At 41.5% G+C, this 24,523-nt stretch overlaps 1 protein-coding gene across 2 annotated transcripts in view; it reads left to right on the forward strand.

Moving 5' to 3' along the window:
• The first annotated feature begins 675 nt into the window (after window positions 1-675).
• CWF19L2 (CWF19 like cell cycle control factor 2) overlaps window positions 676-24,523 on the forward strand; it is a 130,328-nt gene continuing 106,480 nt past the window's right edge. The window contains exon 1 of one of the 2 annotated variants that reach the window (XM_054973362.1): window positions 676-750. Coding sequence is in view for 1 of the 2 variants with exons in the window: in XM_054973361.1 (XP_054829336.1) it covers window positions 13,110-13,193 (84 nt within the window). In the remaining variant the exon portion in view is untranslated. Of the gene's footprint in view, window positions 751-13,099; window positions 13,194-24,523 lie in introns of those variants that run through there. The other variant, XM_054973361.1, reaches the window with a different exon arrangement.

Consider the following 24,523-nt stretch of genomic DNA (forward strand, 5'->3'; position numbering starts at 1 on the left):
TGATTTCTCTGCCAGGCTCGCGTAAACCTTTTCCTACCTCTTTTCCACCTGATGAAGAAAGAAGGACCCAACTAAAAAAATGCAATTGCTTTTATCCCTGTACCAGCTCCTATAAATTTATATCCCTTTATCTCAGGGCTGTAGCCTGGGAGATGGTATAGGGTAGCATTGCCTCACCTAAGAAAATCCCACACTTCAATTCATGGAACACTCCATCGTTTCATGAATACAGAAGACCCTTCATTTAGCAAAAAGAATCCAACCCAATGCTTAGCATTTCTTTCTTGCATACAAAATTAAAGAACTGAAGAGGCAAGGCTTTGTTTGTTGGTTGGTTATGGAATTATTCCTGTCTGATTACAGCAAAATAGAATCACCCCCCAAGAATGACTCATTAAAATGTTTTTGATTAAAGGTGGTGGTGGGGGGTTGCTATTAACTTTGGAAATGTCTTGCAAAATATCTTCTTAGCATAAAGGCTACCTTATAATCAACCTTATACAGAACTTGTTAGCATTATTCCCTATTAATGACTAGCTGTGTCTGAAACCATCTGGAGTGTGAAATTCTTACCCATCTGTTTAAATGTTATAGGGAAGGCATTTACGTATGTGGCTTTGCCCTCCGGATTGTGAAGATTTTGACCTCACCCTCTTGTGTATAGAGATGTGCCTGAAAAGCATGTGAATTTCTCAGTGACTCATTATCTGAAGTTTCTGTTGACAGTTTTAAACATATCAGCAGCTTGTGGTGAGTTGTTTCTCTTCATCAATATCCAGGTGTTGAAAATACTTGACTTGCAAATTAGGAAGTTGAAGGACCCAAATGCTTATTTTCCTGTCCTTGAACAATAAACTGTGGGTATTGCCAGATCCTTGAAATGGCTCCAGTACCTTTGACATCTGTGTAGAAAGAAAAAGAAACATACTAAGCTGCTTTATACTGGGTCAGAACATTTGTCTATCAAGGTCAGTATTATCTGTTATGACTCTCAGCTGCTCTCCAGGGTCTCAGGTGGAGGTCTTTCACATTACCTGCTGCCTGGTCTTTTTACCTGGAGATGCTGGTACTGAACCTGGAACCTGAAAAGCAAATGATCTGCCACTGAGCCATGACCTCTTCTCTCCACCATACTTACAAAATTATCAGGTACAGCTTTCCTATTAGACAGCTGCACAGACAGTAGGATTTGCAGAAATGTCAGTCTATGTATCCCTGCTTCTAGCCTGACATTCCAACCACAACCTCACACTGGCTTTCCCTTCAGAGTTCAACTCTTAATAGTACAGAAGATCCCCCACGTCTAGGCTTAACAACCCTATCAAAATATGGCATGAAGACAAGGCCTGCTATAGATGCAGAGGAGTTAGCCGTGTTAGTCTGTGGTAGCAAAATCAAAAAGAGTCCAGTAGCACCTTTAAGACTAACCAATTTTATTGTAGCATAAGCTTTCGAGAATCAAGTTCTCTTCGTCAGATGCATGTTACAGAAACTGTAACATGCATAAGGCCTGCTATAGAATCCCACACAGAGAGGGATCTTCATGGAGCATTCACACCATATGGATCTTGCTATTGTAGGCCTGATTGTCCCTGGAATTCCAGCAACTTGGACATGGTTGTCCCATTTCCCACAGTTCTATGAAGCTCAAATAAGCATTAAAGGTAGCAATCTGAAAAAGATTTTTGACTTGTTATGTGTTAGGATATGAGTAGAGAAAACACCTTCCTGCAACATATTAGCCACTTTTGCAAAGTAGGAAATTAAAATTTTGTGGGGAAGTAAAGGCATCAAAACTGAACTTTGACAATCTCACTGATCCAAGAGATGACATGAAAAATATATATCTAAAAGCACTGGATACAAGGTGTGCCCAGCCTTCAATCAGGAAAAAGAAAAGTCTGGAACATAAGATGATAAAATGGCATTAATATAACACCTTTCTCATAAAACACAGCAGGACGGCATAGGAAACACTAGTGGGTCGTGTGGCTCCGGTAACAACAGAAGGGATTGGGTTTTGCCTAAGAGAAAATATTTTGCCATTTATTGCTCTGGAAATGTTATTTCTGGAAGGGCAGGGATTGAGTAAAAGGACATAACTTCCCCATAGGAAATGGTCCTTAGCTCTTGCTTTTCTCCTTAGCTCTTGCTTTTCTCCTCCAAAAGATAACTCAATTTCAAACCCAGGGAGAAAGAATTCTGCCAACCCAGCCTGGGAAACCTTTCTTTAAAAACTGAGGCAGAAAATAATTCCACAGCTCTTTCACAGAGACTAACATTTCAGGAAATATAACTGATTTTTTTAAAAAAAGAAAAAGAACCACTCCACCCTTTATTGTGTGTGTGTGTGTGTATGTACAATCTTTCATGGGCCTGACTCTATTTCTTTTGTCAAATCATAAAATATTCCCACCTCAGTCTTAGCAATCATCTAAGAAACAAAGGGTACTAAACTGATAAATGGATTGTTTTCAAAAACAAACTGAAATAAATAAGAATTGAATGGGAGTGGGGGGTGAATTTTGACCTTCGGGATTGCTATTCTCCCTCACATTTCCCTGTTCTTTCCTCATGGGCTGTGACATTTATGCTCTCTGCAGTGTTGAGATTTAGACTGAGAGCTCATACAGTACACAGAGCGCAGAATTTACCCATTATTTTTCAGCTTTGCTGTCATTTTCTTAAACAAATCTCATGCTTTCAAAACAAAAGGCAGAATTTCCCACCTTTGCCAGCTGGGAGAAATCTTGCGTTCTCTTGAAAATTTCTCCTTCCAATCACTTAATAGCGCCCCCCCCCCCCCGGACCTTTTTCACAATTGTCTTTTCTGTGACAAATTTTTACACAAGGCACCAAACAGCATGGGGAGGCAGTGGGGAGGCATGTGAAATCACTCATTGTGGAAATCGCCAGTGGTTCATGCAGTTCCTATTAGACTGCTCGTAAAACTCTGCTAAATGGGAAATGGTGAGTCACTCTGTAAAGGTTAATGCCTCCCTGTTGGAGTTCAGTTATGGGGAGCAATGTCTTCCGAGACTATTGTCTTTTATTAACTTGGTTGTTTTCCCCAGTAGGGAGGATTTAGATTAAAAGGTGAGCAAAACGTCACCCTGTTTTAAACATGAAACTAAAACTGATAAAAGATTTTTAAAACAAGTAATTAGGATAATGTCTCCCTTGGTTTCCTTCGCTTTAATTTTTTTTTTTGCTTTCTCTGTTAAGAAAGATGCTTGCAGTATTTCTAGGACATTTTGCATCAGAAAGGAAATAAACAGGGTCTGCTTTCTAAACCCCTCAGTAATGGTTTTTATATTGCCATAGGTGATTAAAAAGTAATGAACGCAACTGCTGTTCCAGATCACCTTCTTCTTAAGACTTTCATTGTGTCACTTCTGTTATTTGATATAATGGTGTTTAAACTAGGGCTCCATTTTTCAGAAGCGCAGTGAAGTGTAATTTGTTCATGGCAGAATCTCCATATAGCAAAGCCAAATTACTCCTACTCTAATTTTGCCGCACTGTTTGCAGCCTGTGAACATGGGTCCTCTTGTGGCAACTTTTGCAGGGGGCTTTAAAGAGAGGTGAAATGTTTGCCCCAGTAGCAAACCAGTGACACTAGTGGAAGACCTCTTTTGTTTTACTTAAGGGTTTCACTGGGGCGTGGAGGGGCAGCTAGTCAGCCTGACTTACCTTCTGGTAATTTTCCAACTCTAGCTGGGGTTGGCATCTGCTTTGCCTGGCCAGGCAGTGCCATGTGCATAAGGCACACGAGGAAGGGGCTTATGATATTTCATATTCATAAGATGGCCATTCAATAGGGAGAAGGAATAGGGATGCTAACAATGCTGTCTGTCTGATCTATTTTCTATAGTCTATAATCCACCTGGAGTCTCAATAAGTAAGGTGGGCTACAAATAATAATAATAATAAATAAATAGGGGGTAATGAACAAACTCACTTTTTAAAACATCCAGTGAAAACAATGTGTTGAGTTTGTAATTCTGCATGGGTTGAGATGGTTAAACAGAAGATAATTTTCAGAGAAAATCTCAAAGGGTAAGTCTAGCCTAACCATTTCAGAAGCTACCTTTTATGGAGATACGTAACAAAAAATTACATGAACAAATAAGTACTAAATAAAAGAAAGCAAATTTCCCAAAGCTGGGTAAACAGAGTTGCAAGGACGATCCATTTTATATGTACACATTTAAGAGGGGAAAAATAATGTATTGGTGTTTGCATAGGCAATTTGAAGATGGATGACAGTATGGTATAAAAATGTTGAATATGTCAAGGAGAATGCATTTTTGCATACACGGAGCGCTCATGAGTCTTACTGCCAATAGTATTTGCTTAAACTTCAATGAGATTAATGTTTCCTTGGGCTGTGTCAGAGTTGGAAATAAAAACCGTGCCCTTCACACTGAATTTATGATGACAGATGGACCGAGCAGAATGAAAATCTATTATAGGAAAAGTCATTCCCAAAGATGGTACCCTGCTAGCTTGGGAACATTTTACGCTGAACAGTATCTGCAAGGTTGGAACAAGATGCTCCTGAGAAGTTAGCTTTGGAATCTAACCTGTGGTGAGAGAAAACGGACCTTTGGACACTTACCGTGAAGGGTCCTTCTCCTCTGAGGAAAGGAGGACATCTTGGGTGATTCCCACCATCCAATCAGGGAGGCAGGAACTAACTTTCTTCCTCTTCCTGTCTAGCCTGTGGGACCACCCTCTCTTCAGTTCAGGTGACTCCACAAAGCAGTAACATTGAATTTATCATTCAGCAACTGTTAATACTGAGAGAAAAAACACCTGTTGCATTAACATGTACTGTAAATAAAGCATAACCCGGAGGAGGTATAAGAATGAGGCAGCAGGGTAGAGAAGGACGGAGACCTGGGGAGGGCAAGATGTCCTCCTTTCCTCAGAGGAGAAGGACCCTTCACGGTAAGTGTCCAAAGGTCCGTTCTCCCTCTGAGGCGGAGGACATCTTGGGTGCTCCCAAAGCAGTTTCCAGTTTCTGGGTGGGATGTGGTCTTCGTCCATGATCATGCACTGCAGTACTTTTCCACTACAGTCGGTGTCCGCTGAATCATATAGATTCGATTTGTAGCATCTTAATAAGGTCAAGACTGACAAACTTGTAGCCTTCTTCTACAAAAGTGTTCCCGTGTAACGCTGCACTGGTAGTAGCATTGCTCAAAGAGTGAGCTGGTATTCCACAAGGAACCTCTGCGAAAAGAGTTTTTAGGAGTTTCGATAGTGTATGTTTTGCTATTGGCACCTACTGCTGCTGAAGACATTTTCTTCCCTAAACTGAGATGAGATATATTTAAGAACAGTAAGACTGACTTTCTAATTTGCACTATTCGGAGCAGAGGCCTTAATCCTCCTTCTGACATCTAGGTTGTGTCAGAGCCTCTCCCTCGTCTATTTAGGGTACAGGTATAAATATGGTAGCCTTATCTCTTGCAAACTATGCAGTTTGGAATACGGTTTTGGAAGACAGCACGAGGCATCACCTTACTATTGGGAAAGATACAGAGTTCAGGTCTGACTAAATCTTCTGGCAGACGCGAACATAATAAGGAAAATAGTCTTCATTCTCAGCCTTCTCAGGGGAACATCCTTGACTGGTTCAAATGGATGCTTGGTCAGGGCTGTGTAAAATGTCTACTGAGTGAGAGCATAAACGGTTTTCTGAATGCTAGGAGAATGTCGGCCACCTCTCAGAAATATCCCCATCTTAGGAAGGCGTTCCTTTCTATTTCCACACGGTTAAGCAGAGTAAGTCTAAATGAGGGAGCCAAATTGGTCCCTGCTGTAACTTGACCGAAGAGGTCAGTAGGGTGAAAGGTGGAAATATCACCATCTGTTGGAGGGTGGAAAGGCATGGTCTGTTACTAGTAAGGGTAGTAATACATAGAGGAGGCCTAATGGCCACTGCAATGTCAGGGCATCTGCTTGTGAGTAGAACAAATTTTGTCATGTACCCCGGTAGTTGATGGCTGTGTTGGGGCGCACACAGGTTCATGAGGTGTTGTGAAGTGCAATGTTACGAGATGTTTCTTAAGCGACTATTCCCGTTGTCCCCTCAGCCAGTCTGCCTGGGCATTGGATATGCCTTTGATGTGTACAGTTCTGATTGAAGCTAGGTGACCATCCTCCCAGGTAAGTATCCTTGCTGCCACCTGTGTCACTTCAAGGTCTTGAATCCCCCCTGCTTGTTTATATATATTTTGTCTGCAACCTTGTCCATACAGAGCTCTGAACTGGAGCAGGGCCAGACAAATTGCTCCCCTTCCTACGTCATTGATAGGGAGACATGCCTAACCTGATTCTTACACCTGTAAATATTTGTTGTTCTCGAGGGATCATGAATCTTTTGCTTTGTATTGGGTTGGTGACCTTAGCTCAGATGGGTTTTGATCTGAAGTGGTATCTGAATGGGAAGATCTGTCTTCTCCATGATCTGTTGTTAATGAGATCTAAGAAAGGTCTGAAGTGGTCTTGCCTATAGACGACCCCAAAGGTATTGCATTGTAGGTAGCAACTAGTAAACCCATCAGTTTCAGTAGTGTTGTGAGAAGTGATTATGCACTCTGATGACAGTCTCAGTCAGCAGTTTGGTCTTCCTGACCTTTTCTTTGGTGAGGGATAGAAAAAACCCTTTTGGTGACTGTGATCTAACCCAGGTGTTCAAGCTTGTAGGGACTGAATGGTGAATTGAGTGTTGTGGTGAGATTTTCTCTTGAACCGATCAGGAGATCATCTGGGTACAAGTGAACATGAATACCCCCTGTCTCTGAAACATATGAGGTTGATCATGAATTTTGTAAATACTCTCGGTGTGACGGACAGGCCAAAACAGGATGGCTCAGAACTGCCAATTTTTATTTTTAATTTTTTTTTTTTTTTAAACATAAAATCTTAGATAATTTTGATGGGCTGTCAGAATTGGTACATGGAGGTATGTCTCTGTGAGATCTGTAGATGTCATGTGTTCTTCTGATTGATTAGTCACTGCGACTGAGCCCAGAGTCTCCACTCAGAAGTGATATAATTTGATAAACTTGTTCAAAAAACTTGAGGTCTAATAACACCCTCCAGTCCCTATTCTTTTTAGGGACTGAGAAGAAGATTGAGTAGACCCCTTTCTGGAGGGCAGCTTTCAAATTGTATGGAATAGCCTTGTGAGACTATGTGTAAGGCCTGCCTGCTTGTCAACCTAAGCTTGATGGTAAAGAGTAGTTGGCCTCTCACGGGACAGCTAGCAAGTTCTGTCTTAGAGATCTGGGTATTAAGGTTGATCTCTTTCCCCGTGTGGAGAACTGTCTGTTTGATCTTGGGAAAAGGTAAGCATTATCCCCACAATACAGCTGGAGAGCTGGGACTGAGAGGACTGGTTTATCCAAGACCATATGGAAAGTTCATTGCAGCAGTGAGAAGTAAACCTGCAGAGGACTGCATCACTGTTCAGTTATTTAACCGCTATACTACAAGTGTGGTCTTAAAAAGACCCCCCTTATTAAAGGGTTGCCTAGATTAACCTCAGGATGGCCATTTGGAATCTTGTCTGGACCTTAGTAGTGCGTGTTATGAATAAAAGGCTGAGGTCCAATGGATCTCCTCTCAGATTGTTTGAATGTTTTTGGCAACACATTCTTCTGTCCTAGGTCTCAATCTAGATCTTTCCCAGGGCACCCCCAAATAGCTTGTCTCTCTGAAAGAGGTAAGCCAGGATGATATTTTTAGAGTGTGAATCTGCTGGCCATGCTCTTACTCAAGTGTGCCAGCTTGTCACTGCTGTCAAGACCATAATCCTAGAAGAAAAAGGTAAATGTATCCAGGATGATGTCTGCCTTGAAGGTATTGACCCTTACATTTCTGTTTGCCCCTTCAATGGGGGCAGCTATTGTTGTACAGGAGGAGTTGGATCAGTTTCCAGATCCATACTTCTGACACTCTTGAGGCAATAGAGACAATAGCTGTAGCCTTAATAGCCATGGTCATGGCCTCATGAGCTCTTGTTAGCATGGCCTCTCTCTTCTTGTCTAAGTGGTCTCTGACTGATCCTTACCCATCTTCTGACCAGAGCCCAGATGACTGAAGAGTAGCCACTGGAGGTTCCATCGCAGGTACCTGCAACAACTCATAGCAAAGAAAGGTAGTAAGTACAGTTTTTTGGGGGGACCAAGTTTGAGGATTATTAATTGGCTTATGGTGTAGAACACTCAGCCTTGAACCTTCTCCACAAATATTCTGGAAATGGGAGGACCTTTTCTGAGGAACCTTCACGAGGAAGTGACTCGTTTCCCTGGGCTGGATTTGGTATTCCCAGTCTAAGGGTCCTACTCCCCCAAGGCTAATTTTTACAGCTCTAAGGCTGAGAATGTCTTAGGTGTAAATTCTGGTAGACCTCAGATTCTGACAGCTGGACTGACTGCTCTGGTAGGGATATTTCTTCCTTTGCCACATCTGAAGGAATTCATCCTTCTCCCTGTCATTACAAACTCTATCTGAGGGCGATCCCCCTGCTCCGTGGGGATCCCTGACTGATAAACGTTGCAAACTGCCTTATTCTGACTCAGACCATCGGTCAGTGTTATCTCCTCAAACTGGCAGCAGGTCACCAGGGTCTCAGAAAGAGGTTTTTCTCCTCATCTACCTAAACTCTTAAACTGGAGTTAATGGGGAACAAACCTGGATCTTTTGCATACAAAGCAGAAGCTCTTCCACAGAGCTACAGCCTTACTCATGGAGGGAGGAGGAGGTAGACACCACACCACTATTTCCTCTCTCCTGGTTAGTCTTAAGAGTTAAAAGGTTCAAAGACACCGGCAAAATTGCGCCCTTTATACATTACCCATCTGACAGGGAAAGGCATGGCTAGATCCTGTTGTAAAAGCAGGGCTAAATCCAAAGGGGAAAGGCCTGCTGTAAAATCTCCAGGCAGGAGATTGGCATGGGCACATTCACATGGAGCCAGGGCTGAGGAGATTCCTGGAATCTTTATAGGGCCAAGGTGCTTCTGACTGGTAAAGTAACAGGATTTTCTCCCTCACAGCCAGTCTAATTGCTGACAGGAATTCTGGAGGTATAACACGCTCGGGGGAACACTTACGTGGCCCTCCTGGGCTTGTCGGCTGGAGCTCTGGGTGTCTGGATTATGTTTCAGCCGTGTTTCTCCTGCCAGGAGATTGGCAAGTGCATTGCGTTGTTTCCCGCCAAAATTGAGCTCCGCCAGGTGGCGCTGTTCTCAGCTGGCTGGCTGAGGCACGCTGTTTGAACAAGCTCCCTCTGTGGAAGATGGAGCTGTTGAGAGGCCTGCGTCTCTTCCAAGGCCATTTCCTTGCCGGGGAACACATACAGCCTCAGAGGCATGTTGGTGCCGGCTGGGCCTGTTCCCGCCATCGGTAGGACGGCACTCCATGGGAACAGCCCATATTCTCCTTGCCAGGGAACCCATACAGCCTCAGAGGCATGCTGGTGCTGGCTGGGCCTGTTCCCGCCACCGGAAGGATGGCTCTCCATGGGAACAGCCCAAATTCTTCTCCATGAAGCTTTCCTCAGAGTCCGATGACTCTCTAGAGACCATCTCGTCCTCTTCTTTTCATTCTTTGGCAAGAGGAGTAAAAGAAGAGGAAATGGGAGGAGAGTAAGGTAATGAAGTAAGTAAGGAGTAAGGTAAAGAATGATTTGAGGAAGAAGAAAGATAAATAAGAGATAAAGAGAAAAAAAGGCAGCAGAGCTAGTCTGCTGCAGAACTGCTCTCCCTGGAGGCAGGAACAGAACTGAAGAGAGGGTGGTCCCACAGGCTAGACAGGAAGAGGAAGAAAGTTAGTTCCTGCCTCCCTGATTGGATGGTGGGAATCACCCAAGATGTCCTCCGCCTCAGAGGGAGAACTGATGCCCTCCTCTCTTATAAATGGCTGTACCTGTTTTTCATTATGTGAACTACGGAGTCATAGTAGGGCTACTTACCTGAAACACAGTAGCATTCTCTGCCAGAGGCTCTGGATTTCACTCCAGTAATTTTGTATCTTGCTTACTGCAAACTTTACTTCTCTGCCCTTCAGATGTCACACTTGGGCCCTCTCACCTCTATCCAGAACTGGTCCACCAAAATCATTCCCTTCTCTCATCACTCTGACTATACAATGCCCTTCTTTAGTCCTTAAACTTTCTTCATGTCCTTTCCTGAATCTGTTCTTATCACCAGACCCTCCACGGCCTTGGCCCCCTTCTCTCTCTGCTCTCATATTCCGGTATATCTCTGCTCCTACTCTTTGCTTTTCCAGCCATCTGAAGGTTGTCTTCTCCCTTAAACAACTCTACCATTTCTCTTTTAATGCTTGGAACTCCCATGCAGAGGACTTTTATAATGCCTTGTCTCATTCTTCCTTGAAATCCCTCCTCTTTTCTCTGAAGTTTTTGGCAAGGGCCTAATACACAACACACTGTTCCTGAGCCCTCCCTAGGTTTTGTCAAGAGGACATGTGCTGGAGGTATTTGCGGTGGGATCACACGGAGAGGGGCCTTGCCATTTTTCACCCTGAAACAGTCCCAGGGACGTCCACCTGTGCCCATTCGGGAAACTTGTACAGTCCATGTATAGCTCATCAGCACATGTAAGTTTTCCCAGTGGCCCAAATAGCAGCTTACTGGGGCCTTTTCAGGTCAGACAAATGGTGAGGGTGGGGAGTCTTAAGCCTTGTTCTCTGTGGCCTCAACTCAAAATTGGCCTCCTGTGCACTGGAGAATCTACTTGTCAGCCAAATACTTACAGTGCATATCTGCTTGACAGGATCCAGAGTACACCTGGAAAAGCGTTATCGAGTAGTTATGCCCTTAGTCATCGCCCCTACTGAAACTAAGAATGAAACTGAATGCTATGCTGAGTTTTATGAACATCTTTACAAATGCATGTGTAACATGCAGCTCTGCCCGAAGCCTCCATATCTCTAACAAAGCTCAAAACATATTTCCCCCCATGTATCCCCCTCACTGTTTGACTCCCCCATTGTCTAATTGCAGACTGTAGACTCCTTGAGGATAGGAACTTTTTCTTTCTTTTTTATTTACCTTATATAGTCTGTAGAAAAGCTCAAGATTCCAGTAACACCTATAAGACTAACAAAATTTGTAGTTGGATATGAGCTTTCATGAGTCACAGCTCACAGATTTCTTCAGATATCTGAAAAAGGGAGCGGCGACTTCACAGCTCACAGTTCATTTCTTCAGATATCTGAAGAAGCGAGCTGTGACTTCAGATATCTGAAGAAGTGAGCTGGACTCTTGCTCTTTTCTACTGCTACAGACAGACTAACACAGCTACCCATCTTGACTTATATAGTCTGTTTTTCTCAGAGACTCGATGTGGATTACAGAGTGCAAGTGCAGAATGCATTCAATCCAATACAGAATTGAAACAATGCTGAAACAAAACAGAAGCAAATTGACATGACCTGTAGAATTCAGGTTTGCATAGTTTGTGGAAAACCAGGTGTTTGTTATTGCCCTGTAAAGCACACTGATGGCACAATGTAAATTGATAAATATTAAGAATGTCAAACATATTTCAACTCGAAAACATGCATTTCTCCAGAATACAGAAGTTTACTTTTATGCATCATCATTTTGTAATTTTAAATTGTGGCACATATCATTCCATAAATATTAGCATTTTAGGTATTTTAAAACCCAATATTCACTACAAAAGTTGCAATGTCCCATTACTTAGACAAAACTGTTACAAAACACTTTTTTTTAAATAGTAGGGATGGCTGTTCAATGTAGTGTTATGTTGTCACTGTAGTGTAGTGACAACTGTAGTGACAACATAAATAAGTATTGGAGGTGGGAGACAGTAGGGACTTGCACACATTTTCAACATCACGATGGAAACATCTTACCCCTAGGCTACGTCGTCAGACCTGGAAACATCAGCAATGAGAGAACTACTGTTCTCTATCTCTGCTACCTGGTATGAGTAGCAAAAGAAAGGGATATCCTGAACCCTGGGATAATTTCTCAGGGTGAGTAGTTCTGTTGGTCTTCAGTAGAAGACCAAAAATAGAGCCCAGTAGCACCTTAAAGATATGGAAGTCCATGGGGTGTTATTGATGTTTCATTGTAGCAGTTCTTAGGCAGCCTTTCTGCCCTTTGTCTTCACACTTGATGGAGAAACTGTACAGTTGTTACAGTGGGCAGTGCTATACCTGTTTATGCACATCTTATTCTTTTAATTTTGTTTGTAAATTCTTGAGTTTCTGACTGAAAATAATTCCTGCTTTCCACTGGTGCAAGCAGAGGTTCTTGCAGTTTAGGATTGTCAGCCTCCAGTTGGCCCTGGAAATCTCCTGGAATTAGAACTGATCTCCAAACTACAGAGATATCTTCCTAATGAGTAAATAGCTACTTTAGAGGGTGGACTCTATGGCATTATATCCCACGCCCCCCCCCCAACCAATCCCACCTTTTTCAGACTCGGCCTCCAAATTTCTAGGAATTTCCCAACCAGCTAGCAACCCTATTGCAACTTTTCATACTTATGAGAGCAGGTGCAAGATAATGCAATTTTTTATTTACCACATTTTTTTATTTTGCCCTTCTTCCAAAGAGCTAGGGTGGCTCTCCACTCCACAAACAGTGCGATGCTAAGCAGAATTGCTCCAGTTTCAACTCACTGATTTCAGTCAGCTGACTAAAGTAACTCTTAGGATTGCACTGTTAAGTTTATATCGAGGACGCTCCCTCAGTCCGCCAGCTTTATTATAATGCATCATTATTATGTAATAATAATAATAGAGACGAAGAAAACGTTCTCTTGCGAACAAGACGCCTCCCCCTGCTGCTTTCTTTCAACCGTGTTCCACATTCAGCCCAGCGACCTCCCTTCAAAAGCAGCGCTGAAGCGTTGCTAAGGCAACAGAGAACGGCGCCCCGTGACGTAATTACTATGAATGCGTAGGCCCGCCAGCTGCCCGTAGCTTTTACATCACTTTGGTAAAGGACTGCGCAGGCGCACGGAGGGGAGGGAAAAGAGAGGCGGGTTTGCTTTACGGCAGCAGCCAATCCGCCTCTTTCCGCCCCTAGCAAACATGGCGTCCGGATTTGAGAGCGAGCGGAGCTTGGCGGCGCGGAAGGAGGAGAGGCGCCGCCAGCGTGAGGCGCTGCTGCAGCAGGTGACGGACCGGCTTGGCTCTTCGTCCCCCCCTCCCCGTTCCTTCCAGGAAGCCAAAGAGCCGGTTGAGGGGTTTCCTCACCCTCTATTCCCTGGTCCTCCCCCTCAGTGCTAGCGAGGTGGCAAAAAGATCCCGTTTTTCCTTCATTTCAGAGCAGCAATGCTTACTTGTCATGGGGTACCTTCCCTTCCCTCGGGAGCCGCCTTAATTGTAGCAGGATTTGAGTCCGGGGCACCTGAGAGATCAACAAGATTTTCAGGGTAGGAGCTTTCGAGAGCCAAGCTCTTTTCTTCAGATGCCTTATTCAGATATCAGATATTCTTCAGGTATTTGACGAAGGAAGCTCTGCCTCTGGAAAGCCCATACCCTGGAAATCTTGGTCTCTCAGGAGCCACTGGATTCAAATCCTGCTGGTGTCCTGCAGAAAAACGCGGCTGCCCGCCTAATTATAGGGAGCGGTAGTTCTATTAATGGACTCTCTGAGAGGACGTTCTCAGCTCACTCTTTTAAAAAAAAATACAATTCCCAGGATTCTTTCGGAGGGGAGGGGCTTTGGCAAGGCAGGTAGAAAAACTAACCTATAGCATGTAACATAGAAAGGCCCGCTGCCACCTGTCTGAATTGCATCTTCATGGGTGCACCTGTTAGCCCTGTTATTCTTTAGTGATAAATGTATTTAATAATTTGATATATTGTTGAAGGCTTTCACGGCCGGAGAACGATGGTTGTTGTGGATTTTCCGGGCTGTATAGCCGTGGTATTTAATAATTGTGCTTATATACCACTCTTCTAGACAGGTCAGTGCCCCACTCAGTGTCTTGAACAAAGTCTGTATTATTATTATCATCCCTACAGTACAGCTGGAGAGCTCATGGCCGTAGTGGGATTCGAACCAATAGAGTGCTGATATACTTAATCACTATACTACAGCATTTTTTGACAATGTTTGGTGCTTGCAGTTCCTTCCACTCTGGTTTAATGGATCTTTGTGGGGGACAAACATCCTGAATGCCCAAGCTTAGCCTGAGTTAGGGTTGCCAAACTCCAGGTAGGGCCTGGAGATCTTCTGGAATTACAACTCATCACCAGATTACAGGGATCAGATCCTTTGGAGGGTGTCTTCTATGGCATTATACCTTTCTGAGTCTCTCTCCCGCCGCCCCCCAACCCTGCCCTCCTAAGACTTCACTCAAAAATCTGCAGGGATTTCCCAAGACAGAGCTGGCAACTCTAGCTTGAGCTTGTCAGAACTTGGAAGCTAAGCAGGGTTGGCCGTGATTAATACTTGGATGGAAGACTGGGGTTGCTATGCAGAGAAAGGCAGTGACAAATGGTCTTTACTTGTCTCTCACCAGGAACACCTCATGGATGGGGTTGACATGAGTCTGGACTGGAGTCCGTTGGGATTCAGTGGCATGTTTTTTCCCCCCAAGAGTGACAAATGGAATTTCCTATACCCTATACTTGCACGAAATGGTTTCAATCCTTGTGTATTAGGTCACATTTATTCATGTGATGAACCCACATTGCATATTTGTGCAGTGGGAAGCAGCTGTCAATCATGACTTCTTGATACATATGTGTATCAAAATAGACAATTTATTATTCATCGCTTGTGATGGATTACATGTGATCAGTATAAAGGGAATGATATTAGCCTGCGTGAAGTGGTTCTTGTTTTTAATTAATCTTGCCCCACATTCATAAGATCCTATTTATGTACGCAAGGCTTAACCTGAAGAATAACTCTCTACTTCTGCATTTGCAACTGCCAATAAATATCAGAGTTCCTGTCACATATAAGCATCCTTTGTAAATGTGGATTATGGATGTGTTAGAGTGGTTAAAAACAATGCTAGTGAAGTATTTCCACATCCTGGTTGTCCTTTTTATGGAAGAATGCAGAGAAAAGTGACTCTAGAACTTTTTTCTTTTAGAACATTATCACTTGTACAGTACTAGTAGAGTTTATTACAAATCTTAGAGTAAAAAGTAATACATAAAATGCAAATGGTAACAGAAAATAATGATAAAATAGGAATAAAAACTAGTTAAAAGGAATGGAGTTAAAGTTTCTAGAACCTATAAACACAGTAAAAGTAACAACAACAGATTAAACATCAAGCATCACCTATATAGTAGTATACATTGTTTCCAAAGTACAGCCAGTTACCATTTACAGTTACTTTTTGTAAACCAAAACAACACCCTGGGGGAAAACCATATACACTTATTTTGCCATTGGGGTAGTTTTTTCACTCCAGCCCATGTAATGTATCAGCGCAATAAATAACTAAAATGTACTGTGGCTCCCCCCGCCCTGATCATTAAGAAAACTGATCTACAGAACCATTTTGAAGTGCTCTGTAGAGTTACAGTCCATCATGACAACCTGAAGACCCTTCCTGACATTTTGGAGAATATCTGCCTCACTGCAGAGGCAAATATTTGTGGGGCAGGAAAAACAGACCAACTATCAAACACATTAGGAATTACTTTATTACTTTTTAGGAGTAACTTGTGTGGTACTTTATGAAGTATGAGAAAATAGGTCCCTTGCCCCCAGGCAGATTGCAATCTAACATTTTTTCCTCAGAAGAAATTTTGGGGAAAATTTAAATATATGTTATATTTACTTTCTGATCAAAACTCTACTTGCTGTGCAATCCTAAACAGAGTTACTCCAGTCTAAGCCCATTGAAATGAACCAATTTATCAACATAAAATGCAGGATTGATAACAGCATATAAAAATGAGTACATCACCTGGAATTTATAGCTTAGCATATAAAAACGTACTATTGGTTATATTTATGACATTTGCAAGTTTAAATGCCTAATATTGCAATCCTAAACAGAGTAATTCAGTTTTTGGAACAAAATTGTGAGTTTTTTAATTGGTTTTTTGGAACAAAATTGTGAGTATACTCAATAAAGGCAGCTGCAAACTTCTGCATTCTGTGCTGCCTTAGCACACGTGCCTTTCTTTTTGCCACCTGGGAGGCAGGAAAAAATGAAATGTGAAAAAAGAAAGCACAAATTTAATAGTAAAGAAAAGAAAGTGTAACAGGTGCACAGTTCATTATCATACACATTGTAGCCTATTCATTGAAGACAAAACTCGTCACATTTAAATAGTAAAGATATACTTGAAAATATGTTGTATATGTACTGTATGCACAGAAGTTAGCATTATATAATGATGTAGATTATCATATATAAAAATCATCATACTACACATTTTGAATAACAGATTATCTTTAAAAGCATTTCATTCATCCCAAAAGAAATATTTTATAAGAGGTTTTTTCCCTAGAGCATACCCCAATTTCTTCTGTTGGAAAAATGCCGGGAGAGGTCTTGGGAGGATTCCCCCCCCCCTGAATTTTTCTTGGGTGGTGCTGGGTTTTACCTTCATATCTGATTTTTACTCAGATAGGAGGGCTGTATGGTAAAGAAGTGGTCTCAAGAGGATGCACTAATAAAGAGATAGGGAGGGACTATAGACTTCTTTGTACTGTTTGTTGCTGTAAGTATGATCCTACCGAGTAGCTTCTGTGTTGTTTAATATGTCAGTTTTAGAATTGATTGTGCTGTATTTCAGCATTTCTTCAAAGCATTTCTGCTGGTTTTAAATCTTTTGCAAATTTGTTTTTTTTATATCCTATTACATTGTTTATTGAATTACCTTTGAAATTGACTGTGCTCACTTATTCTGTGTCATCTGCCTTGTGTCTCAGTGAGAAGGGCAGACTATAAATAACATAAATAAATAGGCATGTGTTTATTTCAGTTCATAGTTGGGCTTAGCTTCAGTAGGGAATGCATATTAAAGGATCATGTTTTGTGGAGAGACAGGATTTTTGTTGTAAGAGGAATTCTTACCATGTTATACCTGCTTCTAGAAAACCAAAGCAGGAAGATGCAGCTTGTTAATTAAACAAGAAGCTGCTTGGATAGCATGAAGTTCCTCTGTGGAAAAAAAAATCAGTAAATGGGAAAATGTTATTTTTGGAAATATAACAATCATGAATAAAATGGATATGGGATTCTAGTCTGGTCTCTTGGAAAGCAGAGAGGAGATAGGTAAAATGTAATTGCTATGTTATCACTGAAGACAAATCCAAAAATCATTTTTGGTAGGGTGTTCATTGAACTGAAATTCGATGCTGTTGCCTACTGATAGAAAGACCTGGTGTTCTGATGCGGAGAATGTGATCTCTCTTTCTCAGAGATGTTCTCATCTTTTTCCTTGTTTGTCTCTGGTGTACGCTTGATTCCAAGACAGCAGTTGTGTGACAGAATGGTTATAGCTAGTGTTGTATTTGGAAAGAATACTCTGTCCAATTGTTTCTATTCTGTGAGTGGTGGGGCCGGAAGTAATTACGCTGAAAACCAGAGCTGCCGGTAGTGGCCCGTTTCATTCTGATTTCTTTGGGATGTTTCAAGCTATCATTTGGTCTGTTTGTGGTAATTAAATTGAATTTGACACCAAACTATCCCTGAAGGAGCCTGAATCATAGTTGTAGAGTTCCAGTAACAAATCAATGATAAAATGGTTGCACACTCCAGAAATCCAGTCCTGCTCAAGAGCAGGCTCCTCACTTCTCATATGTGGGAAGTGACTATTGTCTGACTGTACAATGTGATTTCCCATTCCCTACATTACTGGTTTGGCAGGCAAGAATGCGGCTTTTGAGGCTTTCTTCAGGCACTAGTACAAAAATTAATATCTAGGCTCATTTTTTGGGTTAAAAAACAATTTTTGAGCTCAATGAGTCTTTTTCTTGGGTCAGAGAAGAAAAGTATAAGGTACTTTTTTAAATTCCTACCTTCAGAAGAAGTTTGAATCTTATGTTCTATGTGCCAAATTTTCTAGATGGCTGTCATATCCATGTAGAGAATTCTGTGCAAAAATATAACATGTATTTGGGAAGTCTTGTTAGCCGCTTGTTTCTACAATGTTTGCATATGGCAAAACGTTTCTGCGTGAGTAGCGTACTCATTAGTTATACTGTGCCTGGAATAGCCCTGTTTTACCAGCAAAAGTTAAAATTTACCCATCTTTTCTGTCTTTTACTTAACTTTTTACTTACCAGCAAAAGTTAAAATTTACCCATCTTTTCTGTCTTTTACTTAACAATCCCATGGAGCATAAATATTCTTTATGAAAAGAGGGTTCTGTTTTTGAATTTTAGAATTAGTGAGTAAAAATTGTAAGCAAAAGGATTTACTTTGGATCCACTTCTGCTTAAGATTCTCACAGGTCCCTTCTCACAGGTCCTGTGAAATGTAAAAGGTAGCCAATGGAAACTGAGCTAATGGAATGCACCTATTTTTGGCGGGTTACCATGTTTGCATCATCTCTGTAAACAAAGGGAAGTCTTTCATCTATCTCAGTCTCTCCTTTAATTATTTTTAATGATTTCTCAGTTATCTTTTTAATGTGAAAACCTTGGAACTAATAATTGTTCTCCGCTGCAGTTTCTAGAGAAAGTTTAGTGCTTAATTCCCTGAAAAATTGATTTTCAGTTTAGTATATGAACATGCAACACTGTCTTGCTTGGGATAAATGATGAGTTCTATGGAGTTGATTAGTTAACGGTAAATTAATCAAGGTTCACAATAAAAAAAATCATCCTTTTCCTAAGTTTTATGTGAAAGCAGCCAGGACAGAAGACACACAGAGCCTGCTGTTATGTATGTTCAATGGGATATATTCTCAAGCTTATAAACCTTAAAGCTTTGTATGAGGTACAGAATCTCTGCAGTGATGTCTGTGGTACTTTCCTACAATGAGAAGAGGCTTGAGAGGAAGTATTTATTAGTTTATTAAAACATTTATATGCCAGTTTTGGACATCCATGAAGATAGACTTGGATAAAGTATAACAGTAAAGTTTACTTAGTTTTGTTAAATGTGTTACAAAGTAATATATATATGACATATGAGTGGGATAACGTATATACTACATAATATATATATCATATATACAAAATGTTGACTCTCCAACTCATATGACGTGAGCTCTTGGGTTCCATTGTCTCGTCTTTCCCTGCTGCCCATCATAGTCTTGATTGAGTTGTAGATAGAGAAGGATGTTGGAAGACCCACTGAGCCATTAATTCCTACTCTGAAGTACCCTGCTAGTGAATAGCAAGGTGTTTCTCAACCCCTGCTGCAGTTGCTTGTTTGGTGCTTAACTGTAGCATGTAAAATAATTTTTTTTTAATGGAAGTGTTGCTAGATTAGCATTTTATTTATTAGACTTGTTAGACTTATAGTCCACTCTCCCTGCAATGCAGGCTCAGAGCAGAGTGGTTTATGGATTTTCTGGATTGTAAGATTTATTATATGAAACGTGACAGACTCTTGCTTTTCTTTCAATGTATGGTTGTACCTACAAATGAAAGAAATCATTAGAGTAGTGCATGTACTTCTGTGGATTTCTTTGTATGTAGATGTTTTCCCCTCAGAAAGCTCTGAGTACTTTAAATATAAGATTCCTGTTTGAATTGTGTAGAAGTGCTATGCCTAATTTGTTGGCATCAGGACTTGTATCTGCTCATCAAAAACAGAAGCTTTTGCCGGTCACCTTTCTTGGAGAATGGGGGAAACAAAATCTCCCTTATGCTGAAGATCAGAAAATAAGAATACTTGTGATTAGCCCTCTGGTAGCAGCTGGCAGTAATGTATGTGTTTCAGGGTTCTTGATATTGGGGGACTAGTCTAACATTAGGGTGGAGGTATGTACTTTTCTTTCAGTATCTTGGTACTGTGATGGATTAAGAAAAAAGGTTTTTTTGTGTGTTCAGAATTCATTTTGAATTAAGCATTGATATTTCGTCAACTATATGTTATTTTCTCTAGTTGCCATGTTGGATCTTAAGGAGATTTTCTCCATGCAGAAGGTACCTTCTGCTTGTGGAAGGGCTCCTACACCACACATGACTACAGCGTTGTGTGAGAAAACTGAAACTAAATCCTATACTGTAGGATGAAATGACCTACTGAAGAGTTGTTCTGATTCATCCTTTTGTATAAGAGGAAGCATAAATGCTCCTGTAAATCTTACTGTCCAGTTGTGGCACTTGCACAAACTCTTGTGTAAGCATCTGTGGGATTCCACCAGTGGCTTTTTCCTTCTGCCGTTGGATCCAATCTAGTACAAGTAGATTTGGGACTAATTTTACATAGCCTCCATAATAGGCATGCATATATTATTTAGCTGGTATTAAATGAATGAGAGAAGGAAGGTTGGTTAGTCATTCTGGGGGTTTCATATGACCTTTGCAGTAGGACTGAAAGGAGGGAGAAAAGTAAGGGATGCTTGAAGGCGGAACACTGTGTTATGGCAATATAGTGATGATGTGAAAAACAACATTCCCCAACTGAATTCTGTATATCCTTTGGTCATAGATCCAGAGGAGTTAGCCGTGTTAGTCTGCAGTCACAAAATAGTAAAGAATCCAGTAGCACCTTTAAGACTAACCAACTTTATTGTAGCATAAGCTTTCGAGAACCACGGTTATGCCTTAACCACAGCACTTTTCTATGTCTCTTTGTGCGAACTTGTTGGAATTATGAAAACCAAAGCTTGTGAGATGTTTAGACACCTCTTCTTCATAACTGGTAAAATGCAAGTGAAGGTTGTGTTGGGACATTTGTTGAAGGACACTGCAAAATATATTGTTCAAGTTTTGGAGGCTTTTGAGGTCTCCCAACACTAGTAGTCTTCTGGCTTTTGTAAAGGACATTTTGGGGAAAAAGTCTCTTTCACTGAATGGAGAACTGTTAACGTGTGAAAGGGAAAAAGTGGACTGTGTTTTGTTCACTGGTTTGTGATGGGTCGTCATCAGAACGCAGATTAGCTTAGTAGAATTGTAGGCTCTGGAATATTTTTGAAAAACAGCTGCGGTGCCAGACATGTATCTGTTGGAGCTGTCAGCTTCTTTTGATGCTGGAACTAGTATCTTATTTTCAACACTTTATGTTACAAGATGGTGAGTTGCGCAAATACTTGTTCTGCTGGTATTATAATTTTTGAAACAAATTCTAAAACACAGTAGCACTTTGAACTGATATTTCATTTTTAAAAATGTGCTTTTTTCAGGGCCTTGGTGGGCTATGTTTGTCTTGAAATTCTGAGTAGAATCTGTGATATGAAAGCAAGAAGTTAATTTACTACTTCATTTTATGGATATTGTTTGGAAATAACTTCTTGAGCTCAGTGGGACCAACTCCCAAGTAAATGTCCGTACGCTTGGTGTCTTAGCAGTTGATCATCATTTTAAAAAATCTTTTATTGCTTGTATCTTGCCTTTATTTATTAAAACTGAATTCCAGTCAGCAGGTACATTAATGTTCACATTTATATAAAAATGTAAATCTTAAAATCAAATTGCATCATTATGGATTCTTAAAAGGCTGTAGCTGGCAACTCCGAATCTTATATTTCCTCCTTACCATCTCCTGTAAATGGACAGGGCTTTCAATATGTGATCGATGTATGAGAAAATATATCTTGGCACTTAAATTTCGTTTGACAAAAATTCAAAGTTGTAAAATGAACATTGAATTTATGATAAATCACACTAGGCAACGGGTTTTGATTCAAAGAACTGTTAAATTGGTTGCGGTACACTCAAGGGGACTTTTAGCATGTATTTCTCAAACAGTACTCCCTCTCTCCATGCTGTGTGGCAAACTACTCTGGAAACGCAGAGGACTGTTAAAATCAGTTTGTGATACAGCATAAGTGTCAGTTTTCCAAAGTAAGAAATACCACTGGTTGTGTCTCAGACCTTGGGACTGTAGCCAGAGGAATGGTTCAGAGGTCATGCCAAACCATAGCATGGGTCTCAGGCTTTGCACGCCAATCTTGCACTCTGCTTCATTGTTGCCATATCATAACTTATTATCATGTCTGAATGATGACGCTGTGGTTTGCACTTTGCAAGGAAACTGTAAACTGTGGACTTGCTGATTTGGAGAAAATGACAGGATTTGCTTCACCAGCATTTAAGAAGAGTGAAGCTGAGCATGTGCACAAGCCTGAGTTTGTTAGTTTAATACCAAATCATGGCTTTGCGGTTATTGGATCTAAACTGAGCCATTGTTGCTGTATGCAGGCCCAAGTGGTAGTCTGTTTATTGTTCATTTAGATTGTTTATTATTCAAATTCAGTTACAGTTCTTTCTTTGTCTCTTTATGCTTCTCTCAAATGGGAGGGTTGACTCTGGCTCCCGAGAATGTAGAAGAGGGACTCATGGAAACTACCAAATCTCTCAGGATTAGAGTTACGACTTTGTGAAAAATGTTTCTCATAAGTTTGTTGGAGCTATTTTGTAGGATTTAACGGACTACAATATCCCTCTATCAAAGGCTGATAAAATGGTCCTTTTCTCTGAAATTTCTTGCAGTGAAGGTTTTAAAAGGATTTTTTAAAGAATCCTTTTGTCTTCATCTAAGTTACACTTCTTATCTTCACATATGGCCTTGCTTTACTGGAATGGCTTTAATTCATATTTCTGATTGTAGAAGGGATCGAACAGTAGAATTTTGTCACAGAAATAAGGGCAGATAAATTTATTTTTCTTTTTCCTTTTTGTAAAGTATTATGAAAGTTAATGTGGGTTATTTCATGCAATTTAGGGTAATAAGGAATGAAGGAGGCATTTAGAATTTTTCATACAACCTGACCTGTAATTTGAGGAATAGGTGGAGTGAGTGCATGGAACTGGGTACCTAGGAACAGCCTTAATTCTCATGAATGTGTGTGGTACAGCCTATGCCGGCTGCAGTTTACAAGTCTGCTTGAGAACAGATAAAACCTAAAATAGCGGGGTCAGTAGAACTGGGCCCACCAGAATTCTGTGAGGACACCAGTCTAATTGCATATAAACAAATGGCTGCCCTTTATTCGCTCTGGTAGCAAATGCACTGTTGCTGAGAACTATTTATTTATTTATATTTTCCACCCCTGCTCTAACCTACTCCAGAGGAGCCTCTGGGAGGGGCAGTCTCACCCAGATACCCCTGAAGCAGGCAGTTCAACTGGGGGCTGGGGGCAAAGGAGCAAGGAGGCTGTGCCCAGAGGTGTACCAGCAGCAGCCCCAAAGCCTTGCAGGCCTGGCACATGCGTCAGAAGGGCAGCAGGGCTCAAGCAGCAGTCTGAACCTGAGAACAGGCCAGAAGAGGAAGCCTGCAGCAGCTGGGACCTCCTAGGGCATAGGCAGGCAAAGCAGCCTCTAAAAGCCTCTGAGAAGGGCAGGGCAGGAGAAGGGAAGGCCCACCCAGGGAGGCTCAGATTCCCTTCACTCACCTTGGGCCTGCCCCTGAAGAGAGGGCATTGGGGGAGTCCAGGGTCAGCCCACCCGTAGGCAATCCTTTATTAGGCTGGCCCAGGCAGGGGCAAGCAGGAGGAGCCAGATCACTTCCCGGATGTGTTGGGAGAGGCAGATGGCACGGGAGGGGCTGGGGGGAACTGGAATCCCCCTCCCCTCCATGACTTGAGGCTCATCCAAGGCCTTAATGGGAAAAGGGATGATGGAGGGCTCAGCAGCTCCGGACTCTGAACTGCCATCGTGGCAGTCTAACACCCACTTTTCTTACTAACAGGGACCCAAAGCGGCTTACAATATTATGGTTGTGTGCTACATTTTATCCACACAACAACCCTGTGAGGCAGGTTAGGCTGAGAGACAATGGTTAGCTCAAGATTGCCTAGCAAGCTTCCATAGCAGAGCGGGGATTTGAATATAGGTCTCCCAGATCCTAGTCCAAGATTCTAACCATTCTACTCCATTCGTTGTGTGCTAAATTTAAACCCTGCCCTGTACTCTTGATAGTGGTTGGTCAAGAGAAATCTTACAAGGTTGCAGCGTATTGACATACTGCAGAAGGGAGACACTGCAAAACATGGCTTTTTTGTTTCCTCCCCCCCCAATTTGCCAACGATAAAGATGGGCATTTTGTTAATTACCACACCAAAGTAAGTTGTACTCAAGATATGTTTTAAGCGTATACTTTAAGTATTGTTGTGTGTGTTATGTGCCGTCAAGTCACCTCCGACTTATGGTGACCCTATGAATGAAAGACGTCCAAAACGTCCTGTCATTAACAGACTTGCTCAGATCCTGAAAACTAGAGGACGTGGTTTCTTTTATTGAGTCAAGCCATCTCTTTTTAGATCTTCCTCTTTGCCTTCTACTTTTTCTAGCATTATTGACTTTCCCAGAGAATCTTGTCTTCTCATAATGTAACCAAAGTATGATAGCCTTAGTTTTGTCATTTTAGCTTCTAGGGAGAATTCAGCCTTGATTTGATCTA

The sequence above is a fragment of the Eublepharis macularius genome, chromosome 3 (assembly GCF_028583425.1).
Source record: "Eublepharis macularius isolate TG4126 chromosome 3, MPM_Emac_v1.0, whole genome shotgun sequence".
Lineage (NCBI taxonomy): Eukaryota > Metazoa > Chordata > Lepidosauria > Squamata > Eublepharidae > Eublepharis > Eublepharis macularius.